We start from the raw sequence: 13288 nt of genomic DNA on the forward strand, positions 1-13288 counted from the left end.
ACTGACTTTGAAACACAGAATACCCTGAGATGAAAGGGACCCAAAAGAATAATCAAATCCAATTCCTGGCTCCACAAAAGTTTACTTAAAAATTAAACCATACATCTGAGAGTGTTGCCTAAACACATCTTGAACTGCAGCTTCTTGGTGCCATGGCCACTTCCCTAAGTAGCCTGCCCCAGTGCCCAATTATACTCATGGTAAAAAACCCTCTCCTATTTCTCAGTCTTAATTTCCCCTGAAGCAGCTTCATGCTGTTCCCTCAGGTCCATGACTGGTTCAGAAAGAACTCTGAGGTGCTCATCTCAGCATTCTCTGAGCTGTGTTGCCATGTGCTTCTGAGGCAAACAGTACCTTTCCATTATTTGGAGAATCTCCATTTCCAAAAGTGCTGGTAACCACTAAAAGAAGAGTTTCTTTTTCCAAGTCACTGATGTTGTACTCATCCATGCACAGAATCTGGAAGATAAAAGCTCATGAGAAACTGCTAGGTGACATAAGAACTTGTGTTAGATCTCTCTGTTGACAGATGACTGTTGACCAAATTTACAAGGCATTATTCTATATGAAAGAAGTCAGAATCTAAGGTCTAACTTACATTTAGCAGACATACAAAACGCAGGCTTAGAGAATGAAAAATCTCGCAGAAGCTGACATAACTAGGCAAACCTCATCTTCCGTTTAGTTTAAGTGACCTGTATTTCCTCACCTTAGTGTTGAAGGCACAGCTGAACAAACTGCATAGATTGCTGGCTAATGTTTCTGATTTCCCAGTCTCTGTTGCATAGATCACAGTCACCTTGGACCTGGCTGCCATTGTTTTTCGCAGGAGCAGTGACGCAAAGAGTACAGCCCTGAGGAAAGAAAGCACATCATGTATCGCTTTGAACACAGCTGTGTAGAAACTCAGGCTGGTGCACAAGCAGTTTCCTAGATAAGGCTCCTTTTGAGCATGGGTATTCCTTGGAAGATTGCTAAGAAGCAATGCAATACAGAAAGCCCCGAATATGAACATTAGATATGAGCATTACCTAAGCGTATACATGCAAGTCTATAATTCAAACAAACCAGGTCATCCCTACCGTAATAATTATCAAAAAATGTGTAAGGGAAGCACCAGAAAAATAGAATATTTCAACAAAATCATGATGTTTATTTGAGCAACTTACTTGGCCAAAATGCTCAACTTTATTTCTCTTCTCTTTGGCCGACGGGTCTCATCATGCCAGATGTGTGTTTTCCATGCATCCACCTTCAATTAAAAAAAAAACTGCGTTTCAGATAAGAAATGCGAAACAACAAATACACAATTTGTGCACAGGTGAAAGGGACAGATTTGACAGTATCTACATCTATGATTTGCTGCCTGTACAAACACTGACCATCTCTACAGCACTAAATTGAATTATATTTATAGCCTAGGAATTCAACAGAACTAAAATTATCTCGCGCAGTAAAAGAGAAATTGCTTGCTCCTTTATGAATTTATCCAGCAAACTTTGATTTGTATGCACCAAGACTAAGCAGTGTGACTAATAGGAGCTTTTCATTCAGACTCTTCTGTATCTCACATTATCATCTGCACTGCTGAAGTTGTCTGCTAGAATCTTTATTTTTTTTTGACGTGTACCTGGTAGTAAAAGAAGGGAGTGAGGACGTAGTTCAACATCTCCTGGTGGAACACAGGAGTTATGCTCCCTGACATAGGAGGCACAATCCACACCCAGTCAGCTGGGCAGCCTCCTCGCACACGGTACTCATTCTGCATGTATTTCATGAAGGACTCAGCAGCTGAGTGATGATCCATGATAGTAACATTTTGTTGCTAGAATAATTGCAAAAAGAGAAATATATATTTAAAAAGTCCATTCCATAGTTAAAGTAATCCTTTTGCTTGCTTAATATTCCAAGGAATTTATACAGTGTTGGGAAATATTTATTACTAACAACTATAAAATGAAGATACGGGTGGACCTTTGACTAAGAATTTTATTAAGTCCTTTTTTATTTATTTTTAACATCAGCATTTTACCTTTCCAGCATTGAGAATGCATGCTGAAAAGCCTATGTTTCATTTTTACCCATCTTTCATAATGTCATGATACCTTAAAAAGACTGTAATTGTGAATGAAATACATGAATTCCATGGCTTTATGTAGATATTGGCACTTAGACATCTGGGCTAATAAGATGAACAATCTTGCCTTTAGCTTTCTTTTTGTTTTTTTCTCCCTTTCCCCTCTATCCGAGTTTTTTTCTGGCAACAACAGGGCATTTACATTCCCCTGCTTTCCCAGACATAGACAGATAATAAGTACATTGGAATTATATTGGTAACCTCCTGTACATTGAGTGTTGGCACTGGCAACTATCTTTGTATAAAGCTTTTGTTGTAAGTGAAATGAAAAAACAGAGTATTCAAAGTGTTTCCAGATACTAGACTCACTGACTTACCTGGAAGCTATGAAGCACAGCCACATTTATCTCTACAACAGCTCGGTCCTTCCACAGTGATGCAAGTTTGTTGGTTTCCAGTCCCATTCTTCTTCCAACCTCCTATAATTGGAAAAGAGAGAGAAAAGGGAAAAGCAAATTTACTATGCTCTATATACACGTCATGATTTCTCCACCTCATCACATTAACATGCAGATAAAAATATTCGAGAAAGGTCAACCTTATGCTGGAGAAAGTAAGAATCGCACAGACTTGGTATCAGAGGTATCATGTGACCTCTGTTCTGGCTTGGAGAAGGAAGAGGGGCTCTGCTGGACCAAACGATTAGGGAACGACAGCATCTGGTTCTAAGTCATTATTATTAATTTGCAGAGGGAAGGAGCCCAAGACATGCAACTAACATCCAGGACTCCATTGCCTTGTCAGCAGCAGACTGGAACTAATAACAAGTCCATTCTCTCCCCCACTTCAGGAGATTACCTTCAGGATGTTGTACCGCTGTACATCACAGAAGTCTCGCACTCCAATCTCTGTTCCCATGTACCAGCCGTTGAAAGGACATGCAGTGAATTCCAGGCCTCCCACCTCAAGGAGCATGTTGGCAACCGCAGGCAGAGCATACCACTTCAGATCCAACTCCTTAAACCATTCATATCTGTTAAATAAACACTTAATCTGTTACTTTATGTATTCCTCCCTTAGGCAACAACCAGAAAAGCCCAGGAAGTGAAAGATCATTGTCTCTAGGGAGACCAACCCATGAAGCAATCTGCGAAAGCTTGTAGCAAAGTTTTCACATACAAAGTGGTAACTGGGAATGGCCTGCTAAGGAAACTGAGGAACAGTATGACAGAGTTCTGCGATCTGCAGCCTGCTTCCAAAGCAAAGATGAAGCAAGAAATAAAGAAAAAAAAAAAAAAGGCAATAAGCATTTTGTTGCAAGTGCAACCATATTTTACATGTATTCCACTGGCATTAGAAGCTGTGTTGTTTTTGTGTGTCTTTTGTTTTTTGTTTGTTTTTTAATTCTGAATCTGATTGAAATGCAGAATATTAAAAAAAAATCCAACAGAACTACCACAGACTTTGTTAATTTAAATCTCATTTTACTGTTCTAACAGGCATTTTGTCTTTCAGGACAATTTACTGTAATTTCATCCTAACAAAGAACTCAGAAAATGACTGCCACAAGCACAGGATAAGCACCTGCCAGGGTGAGGCAGAGGCAAAAATGCGATTAGCTACACCTGGTGTGCTTACTTTGGATGCTCCATTGGCACTTCAAGGATAATCTCTGGCGGGTATTCAAATATTTCTGGATCTTGGCCGTTTGCTTGGAGAACGAGTGGAACTATATCAAAGCGGCCATACTTCGGCTTCCACCCAAGCTCAATGCACAACTGTAAGTAAAGAAAGTGAATTTCTTTTTTGAAGTCCTCCCTCCTGTTAACCCTCTGAGGTAAATTCTCAGTGCTAAAGGTTGTCTTCCCACTCAAACAAGACCAAGATTTAAGAGGAGTTTTAGCTCTGTTCTGAGATGGAGGGGAGTATTTCACTGCACAGTAACAAACTGCTGCTTCAGCCTGCACCTAGAATCTGTGGGGCAGGAAATACATAGCTCCCTCCCAGACTGCATAAAAAAAAAACAAAACAAGAAAAATAAATGAAACACGGGTGAGTTAATCAAGATGGAAAACAGTTACGATTCTGTATTTGGAACTATACCTTTGTGAACTCCACACTTGCAGGGTCTCCTATGACAGACCCATCTGGCATCTGATATCCAGCGTATCGGATGAACTGGCTGTTCCAAACACGGAAATCATGTTTCCCATCAGTCCTCTGAGGGAAGATAGTGATGGCTGATCTGCTCAGAGAAATGATCCAACCCAATTACATCACAGCAGCACATCAAACACATTCTGATTATTAAGATACAAATTGTTACTGGCAGCAATTATTTTATATTTCTAAAATAAACATCATTAAGAATAAAATCATTCATTCTTTCCACTCATCTCCCCGAATCTTCAAATCATTTATTTCCCCAGGAATTGTGAAGGATTTTTGCAACATTAGCCACAAATGTTAAAAACTTTCAAAATGGTTGATGGTACATGTGAGAGGAACACGTAAGTATCAGAAGAATTAAGAGCACAGACAAGTTGTCAAAATATTTAGATAGATCACATCAGGTCTATTGCGGAGTTCTGAAACCAGACCTAGATGGAATTTTTGTTATTTAAAATTCAAATGAAATAAAAGAGATCTACCTTATATTCCCATTGTTTGTGGCAAACTGAATATGGCGACAGATACATTCAAACATTTCCTTGGCTGTTTTACAATCACGTGCATCAAATACCTGTATGTTTCCCCCAGAAAGGTAAAGAAAAAATTAATTTGAAAGAATAATACAAGCATGTTATTTTTCTAACACAGCTAAGGATAGGAAATCAGTATTTCTCAATTCACTTCTAGGAAAGGTTTATTTTTACCTTTCTTTTATTTTCACATGTAACAACTCTCCAAGCCCAAGAGATGGACCTCCTTCCATAACTTGATTGGTTCTTAACTGTAACCAATCCTATATAAGTTTTCCTTCTACTACGGAGCAGAGAAGTACAAGAAAATATTGATTTTATGATATGGACAGGAAAGACAATCCTCAATTGAAGCAATTGGCACATTTTACCGATGTGCAGCAGACAGCTATTCAGCCATAATTGTTAGAGTCATAAGCTACCTGTAGATTGGACCACTGAATCCTCCCAATACACCTTGGGGCATTCCTCCAGGCCTGTTTGGCAGCAAAGATCAGTTCATCCTTTGTCAGATGGTAGGTTCCTGTTGTTTCTATCTCTTTGGTCACTGTTTCTAGTCGGGCCAGGTGCTCTTCTATTTTTAACCTGTTAAACAGGAAAACAGCCATGAAAAGAAACAATGAAAATTTCATTACTTACAACTGATCTAAATTGCAGATGCCTCTTTTGTTCTGGGTCAAGAAGAGCTCAGACACTGCAAAAAACATCAAGTTTTGGATGTTTCGGATGTTTTTTGCAGTGGCAAAGCATCTTTTTGCAAGAGACCTTCATCTGCATTGGTGATTTTATGTACTAGTATGCAGGTAGAGCCCATTTCCAAGGAGGGGGTTGGTATCTATACTGCTTCAGATAGTGCAAGTTTGATATACACTGAGAAATCCGTCCTTCTCAGGTATCCTCACTATCTGGGTGTGAAATGGGTCAACATATTTTCTCATTTATGAAAGCATTCATTACCTCAAAAGATGAGCAATCCCACCATGTTCCAGGCATGAGAAGTCACCATCATCTGCTCCCAAAACCTCTCTATTGCACTACACTTCTGTCCCCAAACTACAACTATTATCTATTGCAATAGCAGAGGATCTGAAATTTTTTATCCAAAGCAGTGGATGTTCCTGGTAAAGGGATGAGTTAAATACACAGGATTCTAACTGAGGTCTGATCAAGTGACTTTTTTGTGGCTTCTGAATTTAGGAATTGGCCTTACTGAGTACAAATGACAGCATACTAGCCTCATGAACGAACTACCATAATAGAAACTGAACTAGTAACACTGCCCTTTCACCATCCAATGCAAATATCCATTGATGACAAGTTTTTCTGTGCAAATTTTCAGTTTAAATTTGGATTTTCCAGACTAGTTTGGTAAAAATGTCAAACGCAATCAAACAGAACTTAGAAAATAAACCAGCTTCAGCCCGACATGGGAATAACTGACTGTTCCCTCAAAGTTCAATTACTTTCACAGGGCCAGAAGTCTTCTGAGCAAAGTAAAGCTCTGACACAAAAAAAAAGGAAGTGCTGAGCAATTATTTTGTTAAGGAAATCAACTCTATTTTTTTTTTTTTTAGTTTGATAATAGAAAATGAAGTCAAAACATTAGCAAATATTTATCACAGCACAGACAAAAATTGTTTTGTTGGTCTACAGACAGAATAAAATAGCCTGCACTGTCTGAGAGTTTTCACATTTTCAGCAAGATGAAAGATCAAGGGCAAGCACATAAGACGGTGCAAATCAATGTGATCAAATACCACAGGCACAGAGACATGCAAATGTAATACTCTGGCAAGTAACCATAGTCTGTATGTAAAACAGGAATTTTCTGAGAGATTCTGTTGGAATAAAGCTTTGTAGAAGAGTTCAAAGTCTCTAAAGAAGAAGGCATTATGTGGCTGAGTCCCTTTGAAATCCCAATAATATTTTACAGTGAAATATGCAAATGGTGAATTGTCACTGAAAGCTTGTCACTTGAAAATTTTGTCACTGCAAATTCTTGGACCTCAGGCAGCTCTTCCAGCTTTTCCTGCCACAAGATCTCTCTGCACCATCTCTATTTTTGTAAAAACACACAATCCTGAAGCTAAAGCATTGCTCTCAGCATGCTCAGTAATCTTATGTTGATGATAACACAGAGCAAGGTTGAGAAGCTCTGTGGCATCAACCGTCCTTCCATACTTTGGCCAAAGCCTTGAAAACATACAATAAAAGAACACAGAGAAAAGATGCTTGGAACAGCACAAACTGCAAGCATTACCCACATGTCTAAGACTAATCTGAGTAGGGGACAATCCCATTAACATCCAATGTTAAGAAAACAGAAAGTCACGTTCTGGAAGAGCCCTGAAGAACCTGCTTATTCTAGTATACTATAATGCAACACACTCTGAAGGGATGGGGCTGAGAAATGCACTGAAAGAGTCCACGGTAGTAATCTCTAGACCTAGGATTGCAGAAGCAGAATATGAAATGCAGTAATGATTCTGTTCACATTTTTAATAATCACCTCTTTTTTGGAAGCATGCTACATAACTGCCAATACCTCTGAAGAAATTAAGCAGCCTAGTCCCACACACAGGTAGGAAGGCAGAGGATTTTTATTCCGCAAATGAAGATACAGTTAGCTTACTCTTTAAATGAACTGTAGTACTGCTTGACAAAGTCTATTGCCTGAGGTAGAAGCTCTGCTGGAGGAACTGGACCATCTCTAGTGCCTCTCACCAGGCTCTTTGGGGTCATGAGTGCTCCTTGGCAAGCTTTGGTCCGACAATTGATAACCTGAAAAATAATAACATTTTACAAAGCAACGTCACACTACAGATCTTCAGAAAGTTCAGAAAAATTACTGCTTAGGTTTCTGTCTTACCTCCTTTGCTGTCAGGTGTAATGTGTCAAGAAGGCTGGATCCGTTTTCCAAGTTCCTTACTTTTACATGTCTAGGACATGTTGATATTTGGTTTGAAGCTTTGATACCATTTTGTGGGGGTTTCTGGCCATAGAAAAGATAAAAATACACACTATCTTCACACCTATTAAATATCATAACGCTTCAATTTTATTTATATGTTACTATTGAACACTACAACTTAAAGGCAAAGACTGACGTGATCTTCTCCAACAGGACTATTTATTCATTTGAGTATTAAACTATTGACCTGATCTACAGCTTGATATGAAACAGCCAAAAGTGTTTTTGTACTAACCAAACAGTATTTGCCACTACAAACAGCTTTGTAATTTTAAAGTCATAGTTTTGGAGAAAAAAAAAAAAAAAAAAAAAGCAAATCAGACAAAATTAGAGAAAGGACAAAGCTTGGGTTTCAAAGGAATAAAGGAATTTGGCAGTCCAGTCCTACTGACTTAGCAAAGCACCTTTTCATTCAGAAAAGAGTTTTCATCCAAAGATCTCACATCATCCCTAACCTCATGTCACCACAGTTACTCCTTGCATGAGAACTCTGAAACTCTGAAAGTCCTGAGCAGCAAGCACAATCTGTGTGAACTGTCAGTATCAGTGAAACTAGAAACAGACCCCGCTCCATCACTGACCTCTGCTGAAGTGCTTATAGGTGACATCTCTATCTGCTTCTTGCTTATACTGTGTAATTTGGCATCATCTTTCACAAAGCTTTAAAAGACAAAAAGACAATACAATAGAAAGCAATATGCTTAGTTTTTACTTTTAAGTTTTTACAGCACACAAACGCCTCCACAGTCCCAGCATACATGTAACCATTAGGGCATACCAGATAAATTTAGAACCATGACAGTTAATTACAATGCTTTATTTCCTCAATGAGGTATACAAAAGCTTAAATGTACCGCAGTAAACCAATACCACCTTACTAAATCAACACCACCCAATGCCCCAGGGATAACCGCTCCGTTGTTAAAGTTACTGCAGTGGAAGCACACAACAGTATCTTTCCTTTTCAAACAAAAGCAAAACCACAGAACTGTGACAAAGATCTTACCCATGGAACTTTGTATCTTTCTCCACGTTATTATTGATATCCTTCTCTTCAGAGGACTGATTCTTAACAACACGAGGTTTGAATACAAACTGCCACGGGCACAGCATTTTGTACACTTTATTTATGCTTTTACTTCACAGCGCTGAAATCTTGTTTTGTGCGATGTGGGAACGCTTCTGAGGAGAGAATAAAACCACAAGGTCAGTTTTTGACTAAGAAGGTAACTCCCTTTAAGAGGATGCAGAAACTCTGCAGATTAGCGAATTTGATCTAATTAACTTTCAGCATTTAAAAAGGAAAAATTACTTGATACTTATAGTAATGACACAGTGACAAGGAGCACCGTTATTTTTAGTAATGCCACAGCCATGTTTTACTCTATTATTAGGTAAATGATAGCATAAAACAGCCAACACATCCATGCTTAAATTCTCTGAAAGACACACCTTGAAATGCTCTTTGTTTTTCAAAAGTTTGTAATGTGTCATTAAATGTTGTACTAATTCATATCACTGCATCTATGCAAGAAAAAAAGGATGTAAAATTTTGCTGTTATTCATATAGTGATTATCATCAGAAAAAAAAAGTTTTTAAATTAAATCAAAGCATTTTGCAATATATTCAGTTGTCTGAACCAAATGGAATTCTAAGATGCTGAATTCTGTATGTTGTGAGATATAGATACACAGCACTGTTTGAATGTAAAATCTAGCATTTATATAAGACTGTAAGCAGCTTATTTTTATTTACTATAACATAGATTTTCTGCCAAAAGGAGATTTTTGTGCCAGTGAAGGTATGTCAGGAAAAAAGGAGCTAAGCAAAAAATTGCTTGGTAAAGCAGAATTAGTCAGAGTTTGTGTGCTTCATAAGTCACATTTTAGGCCAGGATGCTGTGTGCTGTCAAACCACGCAGGAAAATAAAAGAATGTAATTGTCTGTGCAGAAACTGAAAGGTGCTAGAACTAGTCTGTTAACCCAAGTAAAACACACAGGGTGCAATAACCATTTGTGTACTGTTACAAAATAGGAGCACATCTAGATCACTATATTGCAATAAAAAATGCTACAGTGTGCCTGTGTGTTATTACAAATTATATTACTGTGTGTTATTTTAAAGCTTGCAAAAATGGAGAGGGAAGAAGAACAACAAAGAAAAAGAAAGATGAGAAAAAAAAGAAAAAAGAGAAATAAGTAAAAAACAGAAAAAATAAAGAGAACAGTAAAGAGGGTGAAAGAAAAAGCATGAACCAGAGAAAACAAGAGAGAAAAAAAAGACATTAAAAAGGATGCGCATATTTTCCATTCATTAGCAATTAGTATAATAACTTGCTTGCATTTTATGCTTTCACAACAGAGTTGCTCAAAGAACATTTATGGTATTCCCCATTACACCCACAAACCTTTAAAGTCTGCTGGAAGAGGGATGAAGTTTTCAGAGTAGCAGGATAGCCTGGAAGTAAAAGGAGACTGATTCCATTGAGACACAGTGAGACAATTCCAATGAGACACAGCGCCCTTACCGTGTTTTTGTGAGAGATGTTTCCAAACCTGGAGAGGGACTTCTCTGTGCAAGTTGGTTTCTTTCACTCTCTCCTGCTCTGTATCCCTCCTGTGAAGCCAAAGCATTTTATATACCCTAGAGCTATGCATGCAAAACAGCAGATTGAGACTACAAATAGAGAGTGGTCAAAGGGGGAATCCCTAAAATTCCCACACTATCTGAGGAGGAAGGGCACGTAGCTGAGGTGCTGCTGCTGCATTACGTATTTAATAACCAGTGACAGAGCTGTGACTAATTCTTTGGTCTTACAAGTATCCCTTCCCTCACATAGTATGCTGCAATTCTGACTCCTACAGTTCTCAGTCGTAGATGCAGGAAGCACTTTTTCACAGAAGTCTGCAGGCAATATTAAAATGGAAGAAATACACCCTGAAGGAGCTCGTATTGTGCCCCTAGGTGGCTGTTCTCCTGTACACTCAGCTAGGAGCTGCAGGACTAACTCTGTGGCTTTCATAATTAATTTAGAGCAATTTTACAGAATCATAGACCTTAAGGAGATTGACCAGTAAAGTGTTTAAATAAACACTTAAACTTAAGACAGGTATTTTAACAAGAATATACACTTGGTAATATATTAGTTCCTTATTTTTGGTATAATCTTAACGGACTTTTATCAATAGAGCATTTGTAGAATTCTTTCCTCTACAAGTCTCCATATTGCAGTCATTGCTGCCTGTGAGGTTTGCCCTTTTGTGTTCTACCAACATGTTAACTGCTGAAAACAAAGAAAGGCTACACAGGGGTTTGGTAAGAAAAGTCACATTTAGAATTACCAGAAGAGGAGGAACATCTTTCCTCATGAGCACTGTTTAATGTACTGGCAGTAGATACAGCCATTCAGTGAACTGCTTATTCACCAGTTTTTCAAGCAGGACCTATTCTTTTACTCACCAAAACCAGCAATAAAAATCTCACCACACTTTTCTCAGGTGGAGCCAGAGATTAGCAAAACAAACTCACAGTGTCCTCCTTCCACAAACATTCCATGGTGTCTGCAATATTCCTTCATCAGAAAACCAATTCCACAGATTTTGTTTTATTGCCACTTGTGCCTCTGCCGTAACGAAGTGCAAGAAGTACTTGCTCTTCTTATATTAACTTTGATGACAGAGGTGCCCTTTCAGAACAGAATGTTTGACCTATTCTGCAATTTCATGAAAAATCAAGTCACATTTTTTGACTGCAATATTCTGCATCAACTTAAGAAGCTGTATTCTTGAAAACATTTAAATAACAAACTATATTTGTATGGCTGCTCCTCAGAGATCAGACAAACGTAAGTCCTAAAAGGTCTACTAAACTCAGGCAAAGCTGATGATAATGAGCTTATTTTATTAACTTCACGTATCCCAAAGACACACTTTTCCATTGTTCCAACTTTTCCTTAATCACTAGAGATTTTCTTCTAATTTCTCTTGCCTATCAATCCACATGAGACATGCCTACACTGACCTTTCAGAAACATTCCATACAACATCACAAACTAGAAATGTAACACAGCAGCCATCTCTGAACATTTGTCATCTCAGAAGATCTAAGACTTTAAATATTTGACCTATAGAATCATAGAAAGATTTGGGTTGGATGGCACCTTTAAAATCATCGAGTTCCAACACCCTGCTACAGGCAGGGACACTTCCCCTCTCGCTCAGGTTGCTCGCAGCCCCATCCAGCCTGGCCTTGAGTGCTTTCAGGGAGGCGGTATCACAGTCTCGCTGGGCAACCTGTTCCTCACGCATCTCACCATCCTCACAGTAAAAAACTTCTTCCTGATACCTCGTCTAAATCTACCTCTTCTAGTTTATAACCATTTCCCCTTGGCCTTTTGCTACCCTCCCTTATAAAAGTACCTCCCTGGCTTTTCTTTAGTCCCCCTTCAGGTACTGGAAGGCCACTATAAGATCTCTTTGGAGCCTTCTCTTCTCCAGGCTGAAGAGCCCCAGCTCTCTCAGCCTGTCCCTGTAGGGCAGATGCCCCAGCCCTCTGATCATCTTTGCAGCCCTCTTCTGGACCTGCTCCAACAGCTCCTTGTCCTTGTGTTAGGCACTTCAGAACTGCACACGGTGCTCCAGGTGGGGTCTCACAAGAGCAGAGTAAAGGGGCAGAATCACCTTCCTCGACCTACTCATCATGCTTCTCCTGATGCTACCCAGGATATGGTTGGCAAACCTACGATAGGAAAGAGGTATTCAGTTTTCATTTACAAACTGACGGCTTTATTCTTTATGCATTTCCTACTCCTGAGGAGATGTACTCTGTCTCCTGCTTTACTCCTTTTGATTAACCTCACTGGTTAAACAGAAAATTTGGTCCTTAAAGTACCAATAGCACAGAAGCATTAAAAAAGAATAGCAGTGGACCCCGTGGAAGCCAGTCCATATAGATTACCCTGTTAGCAAGACTGGCTGTGACCAAGTTATTTTTGAACCACCAGAGAAGTGCAAGTCAGTATTAGGAGCAAAACTCACAGCAAAAGAACTGTCTAATTACTTCAGATGAGATACCAATAAGATTAAGCTGATCAATTAAAAGGGAGTCAGATCATGAAAGGCCATTTGCATTATGGAAATGGACTCATGCTCTTCTGTAAAATGCTCATTATGTTCCTTTGTGGTATAAATGATTTAAATCATTTGACTCATTTCAACATTTCAACAACTCAATTTCTGTTTCTTTTCCAGGCTGAAGTTCCTTTTTCTTCATCAGCTATTCACGCTTTCCAGCTTGCTTGCTGTCACTTGACTACAGAAAAGACATCAATTCCCTGGCAACACCTCACTATGTGTTACATGCTTAAAAAAGATCTTCTAAGATAAGTAGTTTCCCTATGTGCAGTATTCCATGCCTGGAACAACCTGACGCTGAGCCACAAGAAAGTGCTTCCTTACTCTGTCAGTTCAGAGGTAAGTAAATATGTAAACAACAACGGTGAGGATTTGTGCCACTGACTGGGTGTCAGGTCACACTG

At 38.9% G+C, this 13288-nt stretch overlaps 1 protein-coding gene across 3 annotated transcripts in view; it reads right to left on the minus strand.

Annotated features, from left to right (window-relative positions):
* NOS2 (nitric oxide synthase 2) overlaps nucleotides 1-13288 on the minus strand; it is a 32401-nt gene that overhangs the window by 8598 nt on the left and 10515 nt on the right. For 2 of the 3 annotated variants that reach the window (XM_042879599.1, XM_042879598.1), the window contains exons 2-16: nucleotides 10280-10368; nucleotides 8757-8932; nucleotides 8332-8410; nucleotides 7649-7771; nucleotides 7412-7560; nucleotides 5202-5364; nucleotides 4729-4820; nucleotides 4181-4322; nucleotides 3716-3855; nucleotides 2936-3110; nucleotides 2455-2556; nucleotides 1631-1825; nucleotides 1170-1252; nucleotides 710-854; nucleotides 355-459 (exon numbers count right to left, since the gene is read on the minus strand). In XM_042879599.1, coding sequence (XP_042735533.1) covers nucleotides 355-459; nucleotides 710-854; nucleotides 1170-1252; nucleotides 1631-1825; nucleotides 2455-2556; nucleotides 2936-3110; nucleotides 3716-3855; nucleotides 4181-4322; nucleotides 4729-4820; nucleotides 5202-5364; nucleotides 7412-7560; nucleotides 7649-7771; nucleotides 8332-8410; nucleotides 8757-8863 — 1800 coding nt within the window. In that variant the 5' untranslated portion in view covers nucleotides 8864-8932; nucleotides 10280-10368. Of the gene's footprint in view, nucleotides 1-354; nucleotides 460-709; nucleotides 855-1169; nucleotides 1253-1630; nucleotides 1826-2454; nucleotides 2557-2935; nucleotides 3111-3715; nucleotides 3856-4180; nucleotides 4323-4728; nucleotides 4821-5201; nucleotides 5365-7411; nucleotides 7561-7648; nucleotides 7772-8331; nucleotides 8411-8756; nucleotides 8933-10159; nucleotides 10177-10279; nucleotides 10369-13288 lie in introns of those variants that run through there. The other variant, XM_042879600.1, reaches the window with a different exon arrangement.

The sequence above is a fragment of the Lagopus leucura genome, unplaced genomic scaffold (genome assembly GCF_019238085.1).
Source record: "Lagopus leucura isolate 7727_CA_CO unplaced genomic scaffold, USGS_WTPT01 Super-Scaffold_100024, whole genome shotgun sequence".
NCBI lineage: Eukaryota > Metazoa > Chordata > Aves > Galliformes > Phasianidae > Lagopus > Lagopus leucura.